Source organism: Rhinoraja longicauda, chromosome 3, assembly GCF_053455715.1.
Source record: "Rhinoraja longicauda isolate Sanriku21f chromosome 3, sRhiLon1.1, whole genome shotgun sequence".
In the NCBI taxonomy this organism is placed as follows: domain Eukaryota; kingdom Metazoa; phylum Chordata; class Chondrichthyes; order Rajiformes; family Arhynchobatidae; genus Rhinoraja; species Rhinoraja longicauda.
In genome coordinates, this window is record NC_135955.1 from 29,452,182 (window position 1) to 29,473,385 (window position 21,204).

Consider the following 21,204-nt stretch of genomic DNA (forward strand, 5'->3'; position numbering starts at 1 on the left):
AGTTCCCTTGTTTGATAATTAATTTAAAGCAAATATTTAATCATCTTTACACATTGGATCTTCCACCAATACTTACTTTGCTCCTGGACTACCATTGAAACAAAATGGGAAAGGAAGCCCTGACACATCATTCCTATCTCCGGTCCATTCCGCTTCCAATTACGGTCGCAGGTTGCAAAATAGCTAGGAGATATAGTTTAGTAGCATTGCAGTAAACGACTTTTAGCACTGTTCAGTAACAGTGAAAGGGACCACCAATAATAATGAATGACATTTGAATCTATTCATGAAAACACCAGCAAGTTTTCTTATTCTTTCCAGTTTCATGCAAATCTTTGTAGTAAACTTAAGAATGGCTGTTGCTCCTTTAGATTTATTAGCCCTCTTAAACTGCTATAGCAAAAGCAGTGGAACAGAATCCTTGCTGAAGGTAGATACAAAATGCTGGAGTAACTCAGCAGGACAGGCAGCATCCCTGGAGAGAAGGAATTGGTGACGTTTCGGGTTAAGACCCTTCTTCAGACTAATCCTTGCTGTCCGGTCCTGGAACCAGATGGGGATAAAGGCCAAAGTAGTATTGAGATCAAATGCTACCCAATTATACCATTTGTCAGGCAGAGTAAAAAAAACATATGATGCAATTTATAACTGTTGCACATCTACAGGGTGGTCATTTCAAAGATTCATCCAAATTTCAAGCTTTGCACATTTTATTCTTACCTCTGCCTCAGACTGGCACATCTTCAGCTCCAATGCAGAACTGGAAACGTTTCCGCTCCCATTGGAACAAGCTATCTTGACGATGTGGCGACTTACTAACCACTCATTTGCAAGTTTTCACTACAATTATCACAGACCCTCAAGACTTGATCACAGTCTCTCTTGTTGAATCTTTATTACTAGATCTTTCATGTGGTAGTGCATGGACACCAAATCCAAATATGCTACCCATGTTGGACACTACTTTGAAATTCTCCAGCATCCAAAGAGCAACAGAAATCCTAAATTAATACCCATTATACAAGTAGCCAAAATATCCTCAAAATTTAAGTGGAACCGAGTCAAAACAAAGTATGAATTCAAAATAAAAATAAATACATTTACAATTTCAGAGCCTTTCACTTTGGTGCTGTATGTTTTATAAGCATGAAATGGGTACCCAATGGTCAGGTGGAATAGAGCTATTCATTCTGTCCAGAATGCGTGCAAAATAAATGTTAGGGTAGGGTGGCTTTGTGTCTAAAGTGTACTTTAACATATATTCAGTGTAGGTATACACTGCAACATGCAAACATTTTCTGGAGTTTTCAGTTCCACAACTAAACCATCAATGAGAAGCCATGCACATATAATGATGTTTGATTATGTAGCACATTTTTGCTCTATTTGTAAATGTACAATAACAATTCAAACTCTTCACATGGTAAACTGCACACAAACATGTGGTGCATGGCAGATGCTGTATGTATTTAGAGACATAGAAAAATAGGTGCAGGAGTAGGACATTCGGCCCTTCGAGCCAGCACCGCCATTCAATCTGATCATGGCTGATCATCTAAAATCAGTACCCTGTTCCTGCTTTATCACCATATCCTTTTTTGAGCTCAATTTCGGCTCAATTTCGGCTCACATAGTAGGTTGGAGTATTGTATATTTTTCGGACCCCTCTGGCAAACTAGCCCATGAATAATCAGCAACATATGGCATGCATATTAAAGCCACACCACTGAGACATCAAGGACTGGTCATGACCGAGTTTAAAAAAAATCTTATGCAGGCTCAGCTTCTTGTTGTACACAATTGGTCCTCCCTACTTTGCTTTAAAAACACAGCTAGTCACCACTTTCCCTCCCCCCAGGCCCACCCAACAATTAGTCTATCTCAACATTGCAAAGCAATGCATTGATCAAAGATGCAACTTGCTTTCAACTGGTACCAAGCCTTGTAAAGCAGCATGATGCCTTCCTCTTGCCCCCACCTCCTTCCAATCTATCAACCAGGACAGCGGTGAAGCCCACAAATTGCTTTACCCATAAAGGTGGCAAATTCAGGACTTCGATTGTGGAACATTAATGGCACACAAAAAAAAACACTTCCTTAGACAGGTTAACAGATCAGCTTTCAATAGATGTGTCAAAATATTGTAGAATAAATGGAAACAAATGATTCACAATCCTTTTTATGAGAAAGCAAAACAGGTCGGCTATAAATTAGAAAAAAAGTAATGCTGTAGCTCCAAGTGAAACTTTTTTTTATTAGTTCTCTGCTGGTGGTTCTCTGAGGAGCGTAAATAGCTCCTACACTAAGTGCTTTCTATTTGATTCAAAACATTGGCCAATGAAACTGAAGTTCAGTTTGCCCTCAAGGCTGTGCAGTGTTAAACCACATCCACCAGGGGATGCCAAGAGTCTCCCTAATACCAGAAACATGGCTGCAGCAAGACCAATCTCAATAAATAGATGCTCAATAACACAACATTTAAATAATCTGAACATGATTGCTTGGAGAAAGATTTCAGAATGGCAGCAAAACTCAAGTCCTATACAATTTACATACATATAATGCAGCATAAATTTCAGCAGGCCATTCAACTCTTATTATACAACTCAGAAAAACATGAATTTGCCAGATTCCTGTACACAAGTTTTGTTACGTGAACATTTGCATGAAGCATCTCAAGCAAATTTCTTACAATTTTAAAGAATATTTATTTACAGAGACCTTTAAGACCTCCCAGAAAGAGTTCATTAAAATAGACTCTGTCATATTTAAAATAGACATTGAGATGATGTGTATACATTTCTGTAAACTTTTTTTAAACTGACAAGTAAGCGAAACTAGTGTTTCTAGAATATCTGTTAATGTAGTCATGTGCAAACATTGCAATTCAATGCAAGTACAAAGTAGACAATTTTATCCATAGGCTGGTTAAAAGACTGCTTCGTAGGAAATTTAACAAAATAGAAAAGTTAACACCCACGCTTCAGGCACAAGTGTTTTTGGCATCTGAAAAATCGTTTTCTTCTAAAACTGCCAGATACTGAAATGTATGCAATCAAAACCAGCAAAGTAACAAAATATAAATCTGGTAGAATTTAAGAACCAGTAAAAATGCCAACTTTTTTTCAGATGAGCAAGAGGGATCACAAAAACGAAGAAAAAAATAAAGAGCTATTTGTATAGCAAGCAGCGCAGACTTGGTGCTGAAGTGTGAAATGTTCTTTTTGAATCCCAGCTTGCTCAATGTCAGTTGACAAGGTCCATACAATCCTTTGTTTAATAAACGGGACTTCTGCTTTAGTTCTTCAATTAGCCGGAGTGTAGAGAGTATCTTTGCAGGTAGGGAAGGAATATTTAGTCTGGGTTTATACTCTCCCTGTGCTGACATCCATCCAACAAATTCATCCAGTCGATTTACTAGGTTAAAAACAAAAATCTTCTTAGCGAAGGCAGTTGTATTAAAGATTTTTAATGCTGCAATAAGCTTCATGGCGTGCAGTTCTGTGTAAGTTAAAAAAAATAGCATTTTAAAACAATTAATTCAATTAATGCGCTTTCCCTGAACCATGAAATGGCAATGCAAAATTGCAATGTTTGTGGAATATAGGTTTGATTAAGAAATTCTTCAAATTGCTTGACAGTGACAGGGCAGATGTTCCTCGCGAGTTGGGATCTACTCTCAATAAGAGTCATTTCAGAAACTAAGGGGAATTTTTTTTTCACTGAAAGTCTATAGTATTTTTAAACTTCTGAACCATGGTGATATGCTAACATCCAAGATTAAGAACAAAAAGCATGGAAGGATTAGAACCTCTTATCATGGTCCTTTTTTCACTTTCTTCAAAGTAAAATATGGACCAGTATTCAAAGGTAACTATTTCCATTTAAAGATATTCACAACTAGTGAATATTTGATTTTTTTCCCCAATAGCCAGTGTGCAGAACTTTTACGGTCTTTCAGTTCAGAACTACTCAGTTTAATAAATGCTATTATTCCACCAGTCTAAGAAAGGCCACACTTTTCACCACTGGTCATTTGCTCGTTTTGCGTTATTTGATAGCAAATTTTCTTTTTAAGAGATACAGCAGGAAAAAGATCCTTTAGCCCACCCGCCACCAGTTCACACTAGTTCTACGTTACCCCACTTTCCCATCCACTCCCGACACACTAGGACAATTAACAGAGGCAAATTAACCTACAAAACTCTACGCCTTTTGATTATGGAAGGTAACCAGAGCATCCAGAGGAAACCCACATGGTCACAGGGAGAACATGCAAACTCCACATAGACAGCACCCGAGGTCAGGATCGAGCCAATGTCTCTGCCACTGCGAGACAGCAGCTCCCCCAACTGTGCCGCCCACAAAATGCAAACAGATTTTCTGATTTTCCATGATAAATCTCCAAGCCAAATAACTCAAGATAATTTATCATCAACAAGACTACATTGCTTTAAGTTGAAATGGTTCTTTCAAAGCTTGGTTTCCCTGTGTTCAAACTTCACAGCGCAACCTTAATGGAGCATTGCATATTTTGCTGTAGCTGATCCATTGACCTTCCTATGTCTTATTTCCCAGCAGGTGGCAGTCCTCTCTTGGAGCTGACCCAATGAAGTCATGCGTACCCAGATATAATTAGAGGAAAAGTCAAGTTTTCTTTACACTGGAGGCACAGGGTTGCACTGCGCTGATGAAACTTTGACTGGGCTTATGGTAGTTTTGGAACATTTTCCAGCATTGCTTTCAAAGCCTTGAATGCAATATTAGCTCAAATTTAAATTAGATAACATAGTCCTGGTTATCATTTTAGTTAAACATTGAACAATGTTCCAACATTTACTTGAATTATTGCAAATTTAGGCACTTGTATGGCAAAGTGAAGCAATCCCAACTTGTGTATTCAGTTTAATTTGGTCTGCAAACAGCAATTTTTGGTCAAATTGTGTTGGATTAAAGGAAAATTGGAATAAAATGAATTGATCACTATGATCTAAAGTTTTATCTACTTGATTGAAAGAGTCATGCCCAGTTTATTTGTCCATATGCTCATCCCTGATGGCCAGGGTAGTTAAGCATCTTACGTTTTGTGTTAAGTTCTACGCACCATGTTATAGGAAAGATGTAGTCAAGCTGGAAAGGGTGCAGAGAAGATTTACGAGGATGTAGCCAGGACTCGAGGGCCTGAGCTAGAGGGAGAGGTTGAACAGATTAGGACTATTCCTTGGAGCACACGAGGATGAGGGGTGATCTTATAGAGGTGTGTAAAATCATGAGGAATTGATCGGGTAGACACAGAGTCTCATGTCCAGAGTAGGGGAAAACCAAAGGACAGTTTTAATGTAAGAGGGAAAGATTTAATAGGAACCCGAGGGGTAACTTTTTTGGGGTGTATGGAACGAGCTGCTGGAAGAGGTAGTTGAGGCAGATACTATCGCAACTTTTAAGAAACATTTAGACAGATACCTGGCTAGGACAGGTTTAGAGGGATGCAAGGCAGGTGGGACATGTTGGTCAGTGTGGGCAAGTTGGGCTGCAGGGCCCGTTTCCATGCTGTACGAGTCTAAACACTGATCACTTATTTTGAGTATATTTTAGCAACTTATTGTGCCGTCAAATGAAAGGTGCAATTTTTAATGATTCCTCCAGAAGGAATATCAGTATCAGGCTATCTCCGGATATTTCCTCCTTTACGTGTTCCTGATAGATTATCTGGTTTAACATTTCCCAAAAGATGTTCATTTTGAATGCTTGAAACTTTAAGTGCACAACATTTCAGTACTCGTGTTGTTACAGGAGGTTAATTCCCCAAACATCCTTGAGTATTTAGTTTGTACTCAAACTTGTGGCTTGTAATTTTAATTTAGTTTATCCTCTTTAAAAAGCAGTTATGAAATCACAAGCCTAATTTGATTTATCACTCCCTCGCACCTCAACCTTACTTCCTGTTAAAAAGCAAATACACAGTAAAGATAGAAAGAATAATGGATTGTTGGTTCAAAATCTACAAACTTGACAGATGCACAGAGTCTCTTGCCCAGAATAGATGAATAGAGGACAAGAGGACATAGGTTTAAGGTGAAGGGGAAAAGATTTAATAGGAATCTGAGGGGTAACTTTTTCCACACAAAGGGTGCTGGGTGTATGGAACAAACTGCCAGTGGACATAGTTGAGGCAGGGACTATCCCACCATTTAAGAAACAGTTAGACAAGTGCATGGATAGGACAGGTTTGGAGGGATATTGACCAAACGCAGGCAGGTAGAACTAGTGTAGCTGGGACATGTTGGCCAGTGTGGGCAAGTTGGCCGAAGGGCCTGTTTCCAGGTTGTTTCTATCTATGACTATGTTTTAGACCAGTATTCCACTACTTTACTGTAGGAATGCCACAGTGTCAGAGTTGCCATCTTTCAGATGAGATGTTAAACAGAGGTTGTCTATTTCTCATCTAGACAAAGATAGGTCCCAGGTCCCCAAATGCCAGTTTAAAATGCTGCAATGGTCTTCTCTTCAGGTTTCTTGGCTAATAACAATCCCTTAATCAAGTTTGCATAAAACAGATTATTAGGTTAGAACTGATGATAGGACATCAATCTGAAACTTTAATTCTGTTTCTCTCCCTAAAGATGTTGTCTGATGCGAAATATTTCTAGCACTTGTTTTTATTTCTGCACAACAGCAAATTATTTTCTTCCTCTTAGTTCTAGAAGAAATGTGCAGTTGTTCACACATTACTTTTTCGCAGATCAGCCTGAATAAACATTAGATTCATTTAAAAAAAAAAATCTCTGTACACTCCATATGGTCAAATGCTGAAATACTACCAAAAGACTCAACAAGGAAATGACCTTGGTGTTGCGTGCAAATCTACAAATTACCTCCATAAACACAAAATACTTAAACCAAAACATATCTGAAGATAGTTGTTTACTGGGAAAATCTGTTCGTGTTGGGGAAAGGAGTCTGTCATTTTTCCACATTGGAATGCTAACCTCTACAGACCTGATGGTTTATACACTCAAACAAAGGTCGTCTTGGGGCAGCACAGTGAATTCAGTCATCCAGCAGACTTCTGCAGTTACTGATAGGAGGTTGGGACATATTTAACTATTTGTGAATCCTACTGCAGTTTTCTTAGTCTTTCCAAATGCCTTACAGCCAATGAATTTATTTATGATTTGGAAGCCGTGTCATATAGAAAATAGAAGTATTATTTTGACAGTTACCCTTTTTCACTGAGATAGATAGTTGGATGAAAATCCAATTATTGAAAGAGGGCTTGTATACAAAAACAGGGATGCAATGTTGAGGCTCTATAAGGCACTGGTAAGGCCACATTTGGGCAACATATCTGAGAAAGGATGTGCTGGCTCTGGAGAAGGTCCAGAGGAGGTTTACAAGAATGATCGCAGGAATGAGAATGTTAACCTATGATGAGCATTTGTCAGCTCTGGGCCTGTTTAGAAGAATGGAGCTAGAGTTCAGAAGAATGAGGGGGGACCTGATTGAAACATACAGAATAGTGAAAAGTTTGGACAGAGTGGATGTGGAGAGGATCATTAGTGGGAGTCTAGAACTAGAGGTCGTACCCTCAGAATTAAAGGACGTTCTTTGAGGAAGGAGATGAGAAATTTCTTTAGTCAGAGGATGGTGAATCTGTGGAATTCTTTGCCACAGAAAGCTGTAAAGGCCATGTAAGTGGATATTTTTAAGGCAGAGATAGATAGATTCTTGATTAGTACAGGTGTCAGAGGTTATGGGGAGAAGGCAGGAGAATGGGGTGAGGAGGGAGAGATAGATCAGCCATGATTGAATGGTGGAGTAGTCTTGATGGGCCGAATGTCCTAATTCTACTCCTATTCCTTATGACCTTATGTAAAGCTACCACTACTGTCTTCTTTAGTACCCCCCCTTGCATGAGGACCAAGAGTGAACCGGAAAGATTCTGCACCTCACCCAAATGTTCTCGGCCTGTTCTTCTTTTCTACGTTTCTAAGCCAGAAAATAGAACTAGTTCTTCTCAGGTTGGCTGACTGTGACCCGTGGGGTACTGCTTGGATTTGTACTTGGACTCCAACTATTCACTGTCCATACTGGAAATCAAACACCATATTTCCATGTTGAATGATGACACAAAATTAAATTGGGAATGCAAGCAGTGATGAGGACCTAAGGAGGATTCAAGAAGACATGGATAAACAGTAAGGGAACAACCACATGCAGAATTGGAAAAAATGAGAGATTGTGCCGTTCAATAACAAAGTACAGAAATGCTGTGTTTTTTAAATGGAGAGAAATTGAGTCTGTTCAAACAGGATGTCCATTGAAAACACAAGGCACTGAAAACTAACATGCAGATGTACCAGCCAATTAAGGCAGCCAATAGTATGTTGTATCTGTATATTACACTGATAATTTAGTACGTGTAATGAGCGTTACTGCAATTACATGTGGCCTTAGTGAGATCACACATGGAGAACCTCTCCCCCTCTCCCATCTTGTTGAATGGTGGCCGTCTAAGGAACTGAATGGCCTTCCTCTGTTCCTCATGCTCTGTTCATCGAAATACAAGCCGCTCCCATCTCTGATTTTCCCAGTAATGTTGTGCATTAAGGCTGCAGCATGTTTAATGTTCTATACTATAACTATATTGTTGTTTGGCATTTAACAATAATTTTACTTGGCGATACATACTGGAACTCATTTTAAAATTGTGGAGTTCAAAATGTGAATCTCAATTATGCAAATGCAAGTTCAAAATCTGTTTCAAATAATTGTAAACCAATTTTAATATTTTTCAGGATTAGTTTGAGGAAGTCTTAAAAAGTTGACATTGCACTTAATTGTAAATAATTTGCTTTACCACTCACTGCTCTTAATGGTAACTTTATCACTGAACATATAACTTGTTTAATCTATTTGCTCACAGGAGTCTAATTAAGCCAAACAATTCATTAGTGTTCCAGTATTTTCAAAGTATTTATTCTAATTTACCACCTGCTTGGCAAATTGGGTCAGGATGCATTGAAGCAGAAAGTGTTGCTAAGTGCCCACATTGGAACAAATCCAAAATGGGTAACTTGACAGAGAAATAAAGCGCTATAAACAAAAATTACCTCACAAATGGAACCATTAATCTTTTAGTTCACTTTTCATAATTAAGATAGCCATTGAAAAGAAAAATAATTGGAAACCTATGCTCAAGCTATTTACCCAAATTGATATTTTTTAAATTAGTGTCAACTGCCCAAATGATGGGCTCAATGAAAAGGGGGTTTGCAAATAAGCCCATTATCAGCAGGAATTACAAGACAGGACATTAATAATTGATATCATGGATGTTTAGTAAGCAATTCAGTCTCGTGTTTGCATTAAAGCATCTGCAGGACTGAGAAGTGTCCTCCTGTGGACTAGGCCATTCTCATCCATTGGTACTTACCAAACGAATGTCAAATTCAGAATCATCATCATTTTCTATTTCCAGTGTACTTTTCTCCAATGTTAAACAGATTGCACTGTCTTCCAAAGTCACAGTGGAGCTGGTTGGATCTCCTTCCCTGTAATTATATTAAATTAAAAATAGTGGTTTGCCAACATCTTTGAGAGCTTGCAGAGTATAATTTGGTATCTGATACTGCACTCAAGGTTTCTGCACAGCTTAGTAACCAACTATATTTGATAGTGTGTGAATATCAGTGTGGGCTTATGGAGTGAAGGGGGGAAGGGTGGGGAAGGGTGAGCAATACATCTGAACATGGAAAGAGTTTGAGCATGTTCCAAAGATCAAGGATGGAGGTTTAATTTAAATGAATGTGTTTAAAAACGGGCAAAACATTTTTCCATGACAGTGGGGAGAAAAGGCCAAGATTGTTTCCTTTGGAATGGGGAATGTGGAGGGAAGAATTTGTGGAGGTGTACGAAATTAAGGGGGGCAATAAATATGGAACATGGATTTCTAGTTATGGGAATTGCAGGAGAATTTATGGTAAAAACATTCACCCACAGGGATGGGGTTTGACTAGAACTTGTTGCTTGACAGGGGGACAAAGGAAGAACCCACATGGTTTCAAAATATTACCTGGATGAACATTCAGTGTGCTAAAACCTACAATGACTATAGACCAAGAGGACGGAAGCAAGTCTCAACAACATATCTTGTTATGTATCGACATGATTGGCCAGATGGACTCCTTCAGGGCTGTAAATGTTCCTAGCAAGTAGCACAACAATCGAAAAACTTAAAAGGAATAAGCAAAAGAGGTAAGAGGCATTTTGCTAAAATACCAAAAAAACATCCACCAAATATAATTGGCCATTTTGCTAAAATCTAGAATGCATTCACATTTAGTTACAGATGTTGCCATACAAGATGGTGTTTTAGAACCTGTATCATGAAGGACGACAGAAATTAAACCCAGCAAACCCCTACACCATCCAAGTTCATGAGCTTCCAGGCAATCACACCTGGTTGGTGTTTTCATCTATTTTAATGAATGCTTCCTTCTATTCCTGGATGACCAATGTAACAGACAATCCTTCTTTCAATCAGCAGCGCAATTCAAAATCCACATAAAACTATAACCACATTGTTTTTCCATCTCAGGAAGCCCTTTCTGATTCTGAAATACTGTGAATACCTCTTCGTCTAAGTAGGCACAGAAGAGGTTGTTCTAGACTGGTCTTCTTTATCTTACTGTTGAATGGACGAGTCTGCAAACTCAACACTTAATTACTTCTCTACGTAGAAATCCAACAGATAATCCTTTGTATCATGGCACCAGCTGCCTTCAGAAACAGCACCAGGAATTTCTGTTTGCTATCAGAGCACCAAACTGATGCCAACTTCTGTGTAATCATAAGTCACGAATGAATGGAACAACAAGGAACGAGCACTGTAAAATCGGAAATGATTTACTTTAAACCAGGAAAATAAGGAGAGTGAAAGTGATGGATGCGGATTACAAAAAACAAATTCAATCCTGATAAAAGAATTTCAGAAAAAGAAGTTACGGCATTTGTACGCAAGATCAGACGAACCACTTTGAACAAACGATGTAAACATTCTGCAGCAGCTTTGGCACAAGGATTAGTAACAGGATATTGCATTGCTCAGCTAGCACAATCCCTCATTAGTTAACTTAAAATGACAGCTCCATTAACTAAAGAATCATTCTAACATTCATGAAAACTATCCCAAATGTTCGGAAAACATTAATTTAACCGAATCAAAAAGGATAAGTACCTGGGCTGCATCCTAAAGTTCCAGGAAAAAGTGTCTCATGGAATAATAATGTGAGAAACAGGCAAAATATTGCAGCAGTTCCTTAAATATATCTAACAGGAAAGAGTCTTGCCTTAATCTAGTTCTTATTACCATTGACAGGCCGTGGGCCTACACTAGCAATGCCTATATTTATTGCACCTCCCTAATGCCCTTCAGAAAGTGCTGATTGAGCTGACTTCTTGAACTGCTCCAAATTTGAAGTGTGCTACTTCCTGGCTATTCCAACCACTTGATACTTGAAATCCCTTCAGAAAGCATACCCACACTGCTGTCACATAGGCAATTCAAGGATTCTGACCTAATCATGACGAAGAAAAATCTATATATTTCCAAGATCAAATGCAGCAATTTAGTAATAACAGATCAATACTAAAATTGATTGCAATACCCATACTATTTGCCCTATCCTTAGGCACCAATTGGGAAAACCAGTGATGGAGCAAATTTAAGGATGGAAAAGTCAGTTGTTTCAATAGTTTTATTTCCTTGTATTTAAAAAAATGCAAACCTCTTCTCTTTGTTATGTGGACAGCATCAAAGTGTACATTTGAAGGATGTGTGCATTTTGGGGTTATGTGAGTGAAACATTTCTTTCATTGCTCTTCTCTATGTAACATACTATGGGGTCAGGCTCTTCATAATGTTTAAGGGGGCGGCAGGTGGGAACATCTATCTGCATCTCCTACTGCGAGAAAACATGAACAGCAACTTCCGATAGCTCTGCTTGTGGAACTGCATCCTGTCCTTTATGCTTCCCTTGCTTGCTCACTTCTGACACATCATCCTGACAGATATGTTGGCATTTTGTAGATAACAAGATATCCCACATTACAAATAATCAGGATTCACGAAGTAGGGATGAATTCAAGGAACCCAGACCATACTCAGATTTGAGCCAAAAGTTATTTCTTTGGAACAGGCTCATTGTAGTAGAAATCAGATGCTAAAGCACTGCAGGGTCTGATTGGCTAATGTGTAAGAAGGAACTGCAGATGCTGATTTAAACCAAAGATAGACACAAAAGCTAGAGTAGCTCAGCGGGACAGGCAGCATCTCTGGAGAGAAGAATGGGTGACGTTTTGGGTCGAGACTCTTCTTGAGATTGGAATAGTGATTGGAAGAGCTTCATGAGCTGAAAAAACTTTGCAGAGTTGCTGTAGTGTACTTTGTAGGCGAGATACAATGCAACCATGGAGTCCAAGCATGGACTGTCAGAGTGCTGATTAACTTGGTTATTCTGTCATGGTTGGTGTGGAGCTTCTTCTGTTTTGAAGCTGCATTCATCCAGCCAATGCAAAAGTAGTTCATCATGCCACTGATTTCGGTTTGGTAAATGGTGGAAAGGCTCAAGATAGTGGATAGGCAAGTTAGAGATAAAGTTTTGACCTTTTCTTTTAGCTATGCTATTTATGAAGTCTGTCCAGTTAGGTTTTAGGTCAAAGCTAATTACTAGAATGTCACTGAGATTCTCAAATTAATAGCACTGCACATGAAGAGGAAGTCTTATGACTATTCCACTAGAAATGCACTTTGTCAGCCCATAGTCATGTTTTTCAGTTTATAATGCACCCAGGCTTGGACTGCATTGTCTGGGCAGTCAAGGACAGACGTTAACATTGCACAGACAGCAAAAAAATTCCTCACCGCTAACCTTACGACGAAAGAAAGGTCGTTGATGATGCAGCGGGAGAGAGAGCCACACAGCCCGGAAACAGGTCCTTTACCCCAATTTGCCTTTGCTGACCAAGATGCCCCATCCACACTAGTCTCATCCACCACATTTGGCCCACATCCAAATCTTTCCTATCCATGTACCTTTCAAAGGTTCAAAGGTCAGTTTATTGTCACATGTACCAATTAAGGTACAGTGAAACTCAAATTACCGTGTCTTTTAAATGTTTTTATAGCGCCTACCTCAACTACCTCCTTTGACAGCTCGTTCCATGTACTCACCATGTTCTGTGTGATAAAGTTGCCTCTCTGGTTCCTATTAAGACTTTCCCTCTCACTTTAAACCCAAGTCCTCTGGTTCTTAATTCACCTGTGCTGGTTAAAAATTCTGTGCAATCACACTATTTCCTTCATGATCTTATACATCTCTGTAACATAACCACCAGTGCTGCAAAGACTTCCAGCCTGCCCACCCTCTATAGTTTAGGCCCTCAAGTCCAAGCAACATCCTTGCAAATCCTCTGTATTCTTTCAAGCTTAACAGCATCCTTCCTACAGCAGGGTACCAAAACTGAACACAACACTCCAAATGCATCTTGTACCATTGTAACACAATGTTCCAACCTCTATACTTAATACCCTGACTAGTGAAGGCCAATGTACAAAAAGCCTTCATAACCACCCTTTCTACCCATGATGCCCCTTTCAGGGACCAATGTACCTGAACTCTTAGATTCCTCTGCTCTACAACACTCCCCAGGGCCCTGCCACTAACTGTGAAGGTGCTGTCCTGGTTTGACTTCCCAAAAAGCAACATTCTTTTATGCATTAAACACCATTAACTGTTCCTCAGTCCAGTTGCCCAGCTGATTAAGATCCTGCTGTGATTTTTGATAATCAACTTCGCTATCTATGATACTGCCTACTTTAGTGTCAACTGCATCCTTACTAATCATTACTAAAATATGATTAGTCCTTGGAGAGTGAGAAATTCCTGCAAACAAGTCCTGGAGTTGCCCATGCTTGGTTTCTAACAAGAAACTCTTTTTATGCAAGTTATGCTTTCAGCTGCTGGAGATTTTTTCTCCCCAGTTCTTATTGATATCAGTCTAACCTAAACCCTATTACATTTATGCAAGTGCTGTTTGATGAGAGAACATTAACTTGATTGCAAACATAGCAAGGAATTTATTAAATGATTAAAACAGAGGCACAAGTACAAAGTTTACGCATCATTTAATGTGGTACTTAATTTTAAAAGGACTTCTGAACAGCAACATGAACAACAGGTTTAAAAAACACAAAAGCACAGAAAATTAATCATTAAACAAATAGTTGTGGGGGAACCTTGAACAGAATAATGCTCTAATTTTTGAATAGATTACTGTTCGTACAAACAAATCCATATGGCTGATATAAAATGAGCCAATCAGCTTTTAATGTTTTCTTTAAAAGTATTCAATACACGGCTGTGAGTGGCTTTTGAAACAAGTAATTTGAATAAACACTGTTTAATTATATATTTTGATGGTTTCTTCACTTGAATGCTAAAATGTAACTGTTATTGGCTTTGATTAACACAAGCTTTGTTGTTTTCAAAATTTAAATAAAAATTCTTGGTATAAAACTTATCAATTGCTTCAATTCACCTAGTAGACTGTCCAACCGTCCTCAAGAGGACAATTGTCTTGGACAGATACTGATATGGTGAAGCTTTTAAATACAAAACATTTATGGTTTCCCCAAGTGAAAAGGGTTTCTTAAGGGTCAGCTTTTGAGTGCAATGTCAAGTAAACATTGTCACAGTTGCCCAGTATTCGAATAGTATAGGAAAAAACAACTCCAAATATCTGGGATTATTCTTCCTTTTTCACTTAAATAATATCATGGGGCACTTCAACCCTATCAGTTGAGGGAAGTACCAAGCTCTTAAGGAAACTCATTTGCTTTCAATTACGTTTAGCTTTCAGTCAGTAATTCATGTGTTTACCTCTCGTGGTTATTCTTATCCATGCCTTTAAAATATCTTTAACCTTTCTGTGCATTGCGGTATTTATTCTTATTATACCAAAGGAAGGTAATATTCAATGACCTTTGCCTAAAATGAGCTCTTCATAACTGGTCAGCAAGGAAAGTAGCGAACTCTGGCAATGGATCACTCTTTATGGTGGTTGCAAAAAACAAAACTGAGTATGTTTCTGTTTTAAAAACACTGCTTCCTCCACAGAGACCAAGTTTGACCATCCAGCCTCACGACAAAGTTTGACCATCCAGCCTCACGACAAAGAGTACAATAAAAGGTTCGATTTGACAGTTTCATTCAATTCCAAATCCTTTAAAAGGAAAGAAACATTCAAGGTGGAATAACTTTCTCTGATCTTCCATGACATGGTCCCAAATCTGTTCTGGGATTTAACACGGCACAGCAAAGAAATGTTGCAATTCAATTCTGAGTGCTGATTTCAGGCAGTGGTGTCTCTTCTGATAGCTGGGATGCACATTTCTTTGCCCTACTCCTCATTCTGTTTCTTGTAGCATACTGTGCCCGATTCATTTGACTTGCAGACAATTTATAGTTACTATGATTAGTACCCGGGTGTGGGGCAGGTCTAAACCAATATAAAGGCACCCCTTGTGCGATAGTTTGTGGTTACGTAGGTAATTGGAACCCTCTCTTCCCATTAGTTTTGTCAGACATGCATGCAGGTAAAAAGTTTACTTCCATCAGTATTTGTCATATTCAAAATTCAATTTTGGAAGTGCTATACCCATTGCTATACAGATAGCTATACCCATTGTGTCAACCAGTGTCCTGGTGTTTGATAGAGTGCAGTTAGAGAGCTTTTCAAAAGCATGGTTTACTTTCCCTTTCCATAACTAGATTTATGATAAACCTGAAAACCGAAACCTGCAGAACGTGGTGAATTAGTCTTTTAATTTGTTTTTTTTAAAAAAACACATCCTCAGACAAACGAAACAGGGTGCATGCACTCAGTCTACAAGTGATCAGACCATGCCAAAAACTCACACACAGTCCCAGTGCCCGTATTATGTGACATCTTATAGGTGAATTATTTGTCATTGTCAAGTCTTAATGAATATTCTTTCAAGGCACAGAAAACAGGCCAGCAACAAATTAAACCTGTGATATGTTTGGCAGGCAGGGGGAGGGAAGAAAGGAGTACAGGAGAAAATATTAGTAGCACGAAAAGACAATCTAGTCAAATTCCCATTCCATCATTTGACAATTAACCCGAAATTATTGATTTTTACGCCAAATAACGTCAATACGTCCATCATGCCAAATAACAAGTCAATATGTCCCCAAGGACACTTGCAGAACAATGAAACATGCTATACATTTTTCTGCCACCAGCAACTCTCAATCTCAAGGCAGTCAAGAGTGATGGGAGTGGTAGCAAAATAAGGAATAAACTACTGATCTGCTCAGAAGAAAGGATGCCTCGGTGTCAATCTTTTCCCCTGCAGGATGTCTCCTCAACTGGGACATGAAACCAATGCAGAATGCTCCTCGACATTTATGACAGCATCCCTGATGGAGTTGACATTAAACCGTCTGGCAATATTTGCACAGGTACCTCTCTGCCTTTGAAACTTCCTTATGAACTGGGAACTTCAACGTTTCCATCTCTTACATCTTTGCAACCGGCAGAACACAACATTCAACAGCTCAGAAGCTCTACAAAATAACAAGACTCCTACTTGAGGGAGGAATTTGCCGTTCCTTCAGATGGTGTTGTTTCATTCAGAAGTAACGAAGTGGAGGAAAGTGTCGTTGCCAAGGAGGCTGCTTCAAATAAAGACCCCGTGCTGGGCAAGACGTCCGGTCTGCGTCTGCGAAATCCCATTGCTACAAAACAAGGAGAAAACTTAGTTTGGCTTTCAACTAAATTACTGATTATCTGATCCACCAACATTTTTGAATTTATATTTTCAGCATTTATTTCACAACTGTAGTTGCATTCAAACAGAACAGCTTGTTGAGCTGCATCAGTTAGATTTCAACAACATTGCCATGGAGACATACCAGATAACTGGCAGATTTACATCTAATGAACCAGGTAAGTTTTATCGCCTGCTGACAGATGGGTCTGATACCAGTTCTTCATGCCAGATGTTCTTTTAAAATTGAATTGACATTCCCCAGGTGCCATGGGATTTGTACTTGAATGTAAATTCAAGCCCAAGGATCTCCAGTCTAGTAACAGCCACTGTGCTTCCATGACAGGTTACTGGTACACAACAAAGCAACAGCAACCAGTTATCTGGCTTTAGATGTTTGTGAAGGACAGGAATGGGGAAGACAAATAAAAAGTGACTTCACTTGTTTGTGGGCAGGAACGTAGCAAATGGAAGTTAATGTGGGAAATGTGGCTTCATTGATTTTTGTGAACATAACTGAAAAGCAGTGGATTTGTTCAATGGTAAATCTTTGGGCTGTTGACTTTTGATGGGCTCTGGGTGTGTTTTAATACAAGATCAACATGCAGGTATAGTTGTCGATTGCTATTTTCTCCCCACTCCTCCAAAGGTTGAAACTCTCTGCGGCTTTGCATCAAAAACTTAAATTCACAGGTCATTTGCAGCCCACATTAGAGACATCTTTAAACACGGGCTTTACTATGAAAGGGTTTGAATCCAGGAGAATTTTTTAAATTGCAATTAAAGCCTTGGACCTAGAATACTTTGAATAGCTTTGGTCTCATTAGCAAAGAAGGGAAATACCCACCATAGAGGGGGTGTAGTAAACATTCCTTAGAGTAATTCCAGAGGTGGCAGATTTGCCACACCTAGAGAGATCGCGTAGAGTGGGATTATATTATCCAGCATGTAGAAGAACAAGAGGCAATCTCACTGAAAGGTAGAAAATTCTCACAGGCTTTGAATGTGCTAGATGTAGGAAAGAGGTTTCATCTGACTAGGACCATGGCACAGTCTTATACAAGGGGAAAAACCATTCAGTATGAAGATGAAAAGTCCTTTCCTCAGAGAGTTGTGTAGCAGTGGAATTCCAAGACGACTCTGGAAGCTTCATCATTGTTTCCATTGAAAAAGATGGATAGATTTCCAGTCATTGCGGGAATCAAGAGCTATGGGGGCAGTGCTGGAGAATGGTGCAGAGGTAGAAGAACAGCCATGATTCCGACAATGACAGAACAGACTCGACGGCCCTCATGGCCTACTCCTGTTCCAATTTCTTATACAAGAGCTTAAGTTAAGATTTCAAATTTGGGAAATTTCAATTCAATTAAATTTTTTTAAATCCCCCTTGAAAAGCGAAATTCTTCTGTGAAAAGCAAAATTAAACTCGGTTTTGTATTTTTGTTAGAATTTTCTACTTTCAGAAAATGATTCTGATTCCTGCATTCACCCACCAGTAGCCTGATCTATTGTTTTGAAATCTCTTCCAGGACCACTTTCTTTCACCTTGTACTACCATTGTGTATCTATTTCTCATGCCTGCCCTTTACTCGATCAAAGATCTTCCGTTGCTCTTCTCTCCACCCTTCTCTACATTTAGTGCTTTTCAGTTCCGACAAAAAGTTATTGATCTGGGGTGTCACCTGTTTCTCTCTTCAGATTTAATAATTTTTTGTAAATGATCCAAAACGCACAGTATAACAAGCCTTTCAAATCCAGCGGCACTGTATAACATATATAACATATAACATATAACAACTACAGCATGGAAACAGGCCTGTCCGGCCCTACCAGTCCACGCCGACCATTCTCCCTGACCTAGTCTCATCTACCTGCACTCAGACCATAACCCTCCAATCCCCTCCTATCCATATACCTATCCAATTTACTCTTAAATAATAAAATCGAGCCAGCCTCCACCACTTCCACCGGAAGTCCATTCCATACAGCCACAACCCTCTGAGTAAAGAAGTTCCCCCTCATGTTACCCCTAAACCTTTGTCCCTCAATTCTGAAGCTATGTCCCCTTGTTGGAATCTTCCCCACTCTCAAAGGGAAAAGCCTACCCACGACAACTCTGTCCGTCCCTCTCAAAATTTTAAAAACCTCTATCAAGTCCCCCCTCAACCTTCTACGCTCCAAAGAATAAAGACCCAACCTGTTCAACCTCTCTCTATAGCCTAAGTGCTGAAACCCAGGCAACATTCTAGTAAATCTCCTCTGTACCCTCTCCATTTTGTCGACATCCTTCCTATAATTTGGCGACCAGAACTGCACACCATACTCCAGATTCGGCCTCACCAATGCCCTGTACAATTTCAACATTACATCCCAACTTCTATACTCGATGCTCTGATTTATAAAGGCAAGCATACCAAACTGAAATTATTTTTAAACCCATAGAATAAATGCTGCAAAATAGGATTTAATTCGATGCAAGAGAGTGAATGTTAATTCAGAGTTTTCAAATTCAGTAAAAAAAATGGCTACTCATTCAGCTCCCACCCAATTTTCCAAACACCCACACAATTTGCTCCCTAGTACTTGCTTCATACTCTGTTTAAATAAGAAAACAGCCATGGCCTCTATCCAAAACACAAATCTTCGGTATCAATCACACTGCACAGAAGTAGACCATTCCATCCATCTGGTCCATACTAGTATTTAAACTCGCTATGTCTCACTTTCACTTCACTCCTTTCTCTGGTATTATGCAGCATCCGTTTAATTGCATCTCGCTCTGATCTTTACCCATGCTGTCTGGCAGCGAGTTCCACAATCTCCTTACTATCTGGCTGACTACTGAGTTCCCTATGGGATTATTAATGACGATCCTCTATTTACAGTATTCCATCTCTATCCTCTCCCACAAATTGATGCATCTTCCTGAAAACCCCTTCAATTTTAAAGATCTCTAGTTCAGCCTTCGACATTCAGATAAAAGTAATGGCTGCCCACTAATTCTGATGTTAATTAGATTTGGTTACACATTTGAAATTAAAATGGTTAGTACTTTTCAGTGTTATGCTGCATTGCTCAAGTTTCTGCCTTTGAACTCAGTTATTAAAAGACATTATGTTCCAAGTGTCATAATAAATATAATTGAACCCCATGAGATTAAAGGAACAGTGGCAGCTTGAATATGAAGCTGACTGAGAGACAGAAAGCAGAGACCAGTGATGAACAGCTGTTTTTTTTCCAGGAGGAAATAGAGGGGTGTTTCCCCCGAGCCAACATAGAGATCTTTTTTGTGTGTACAGTGTAAAATCTCAAATTCTGCAAATGACACCAATCTCTTAAATGCGACCAACCCGAAGTATTGAATATCAGCCTTCAGGGGGACAAGCAGGCTGAAGATGTGGGAAGACACCAGTAACATTTAATACAGAAGTTTGAAATGATTCATTTTGATACAATAGATCAGCCAGTACAAACTAAATGGTACAAACTTAAAAGGAATTCAAAAATGCAAGGACCTAGGGGTGAGCACTGGTAAATCTTTGAAGGTAGCATAATGTTGAAACATCTCTTTATAAATAAAACACAGAATCCTTGGCTGTCTAAATCTTGTGCATGCGTATTTACAAAAAATAAGTAAGTTATAAAACACTCGATGGAAGTTAAAGAAAAAAAAACTGCACCTACTGGAAATCTAAAACAAAAACAGAAAATGCGTCAGACAAAGGATCTGACCTAAAACATTAACTCTGTTTCTCGTCCCATAGATACGGCCTGCTACGAGGTATTTCCAGCCTTATTTTTTTACTAAAAACTAGATGAAACCCACCATGAGTATTTTGTACAATTTTGAACAACTTTGTTTGGAAAGGCATCATGGTATTGAGCTGGGTTGATGAGATTTATTAGAATGTTACCATGAATGAAGAACTTCAGTTACATGGAGAGATTGGAAAAAACAGGGCTGTTCTCCTTAAGGGAGAGTTAATAGCAGTGCTCAAAATCATAAAGGCTTTTGTTGGAGTAAATAAATTGCTTCTAGTGGCAGGAGGGTCATTAACCAGAGGGCACAGACTTAAGTTAATTGGAAAATATACCAGAGGTAACACGAGGACAAATAAAAGGCTATGAGTTATTAGGATTTGGAAATGTGCTGCCTGAAAGGACAGTGGAAGATTAGCTAGTAAAAACTTTAAAATACAAGGGATTTGGATATACTTAGAGGGAAATTTGCAGGTAATGAAGGGAGCAAAAAAAAAATAGCACCTCTGAAGACTAGATGGATTGAATGACTTCGTTTTGTGCTGATTGTAAGATTCACATACAATTTTGCACTCTTATTTCTTAAATCA

At 39.0% G+C, this 21,204-nt stretch overlaps 1 protein-coding gene across 7 annotated transcripts in view; it reads right to left on the bottom strand.

The window, feature by feature from the left end:
* Positions 1-2,180: 2,180 nt before the first annotated feature.
* Positions 2,181-21,204, bottom strand: part of LOC144591202 (phosphatidylinositol 4-phosphate 5-kinase type-1 beta-like) — a 126,528-nt gene continuing 107,504 nt past the window's right edge. For 4 of the 7 annotated variants that reach the window (XM_078395494.1, XM_078395500.1, XM_078395503.1 and 1 more), the window contains exons 13-15: positions 16,676-16,823; positions 9,437-9,554; positions 2,185-3,501 (exon numbers count right to left, since the gene is read on the bottom strand). In XM_078395494.1, coding sequence (XP_078251620.1) covers positions 3,487-3,501; positions 9,437-9,554; positions 16,676-16,823 — 281 coding nt within the window. In that variant the 3' untranslated portion in view covers positions 2,185-3,486. Of the gene's footprint in view, positions 3,502-9,436; positions 9,555-16,675; positions 16,824-21,204 lie in introns of all 7 variants that reach the window. The other 3 variants (XM_078395521.1, XM_078395520.1, XM_078395514.1) reach the window with 3 other exon arrangements.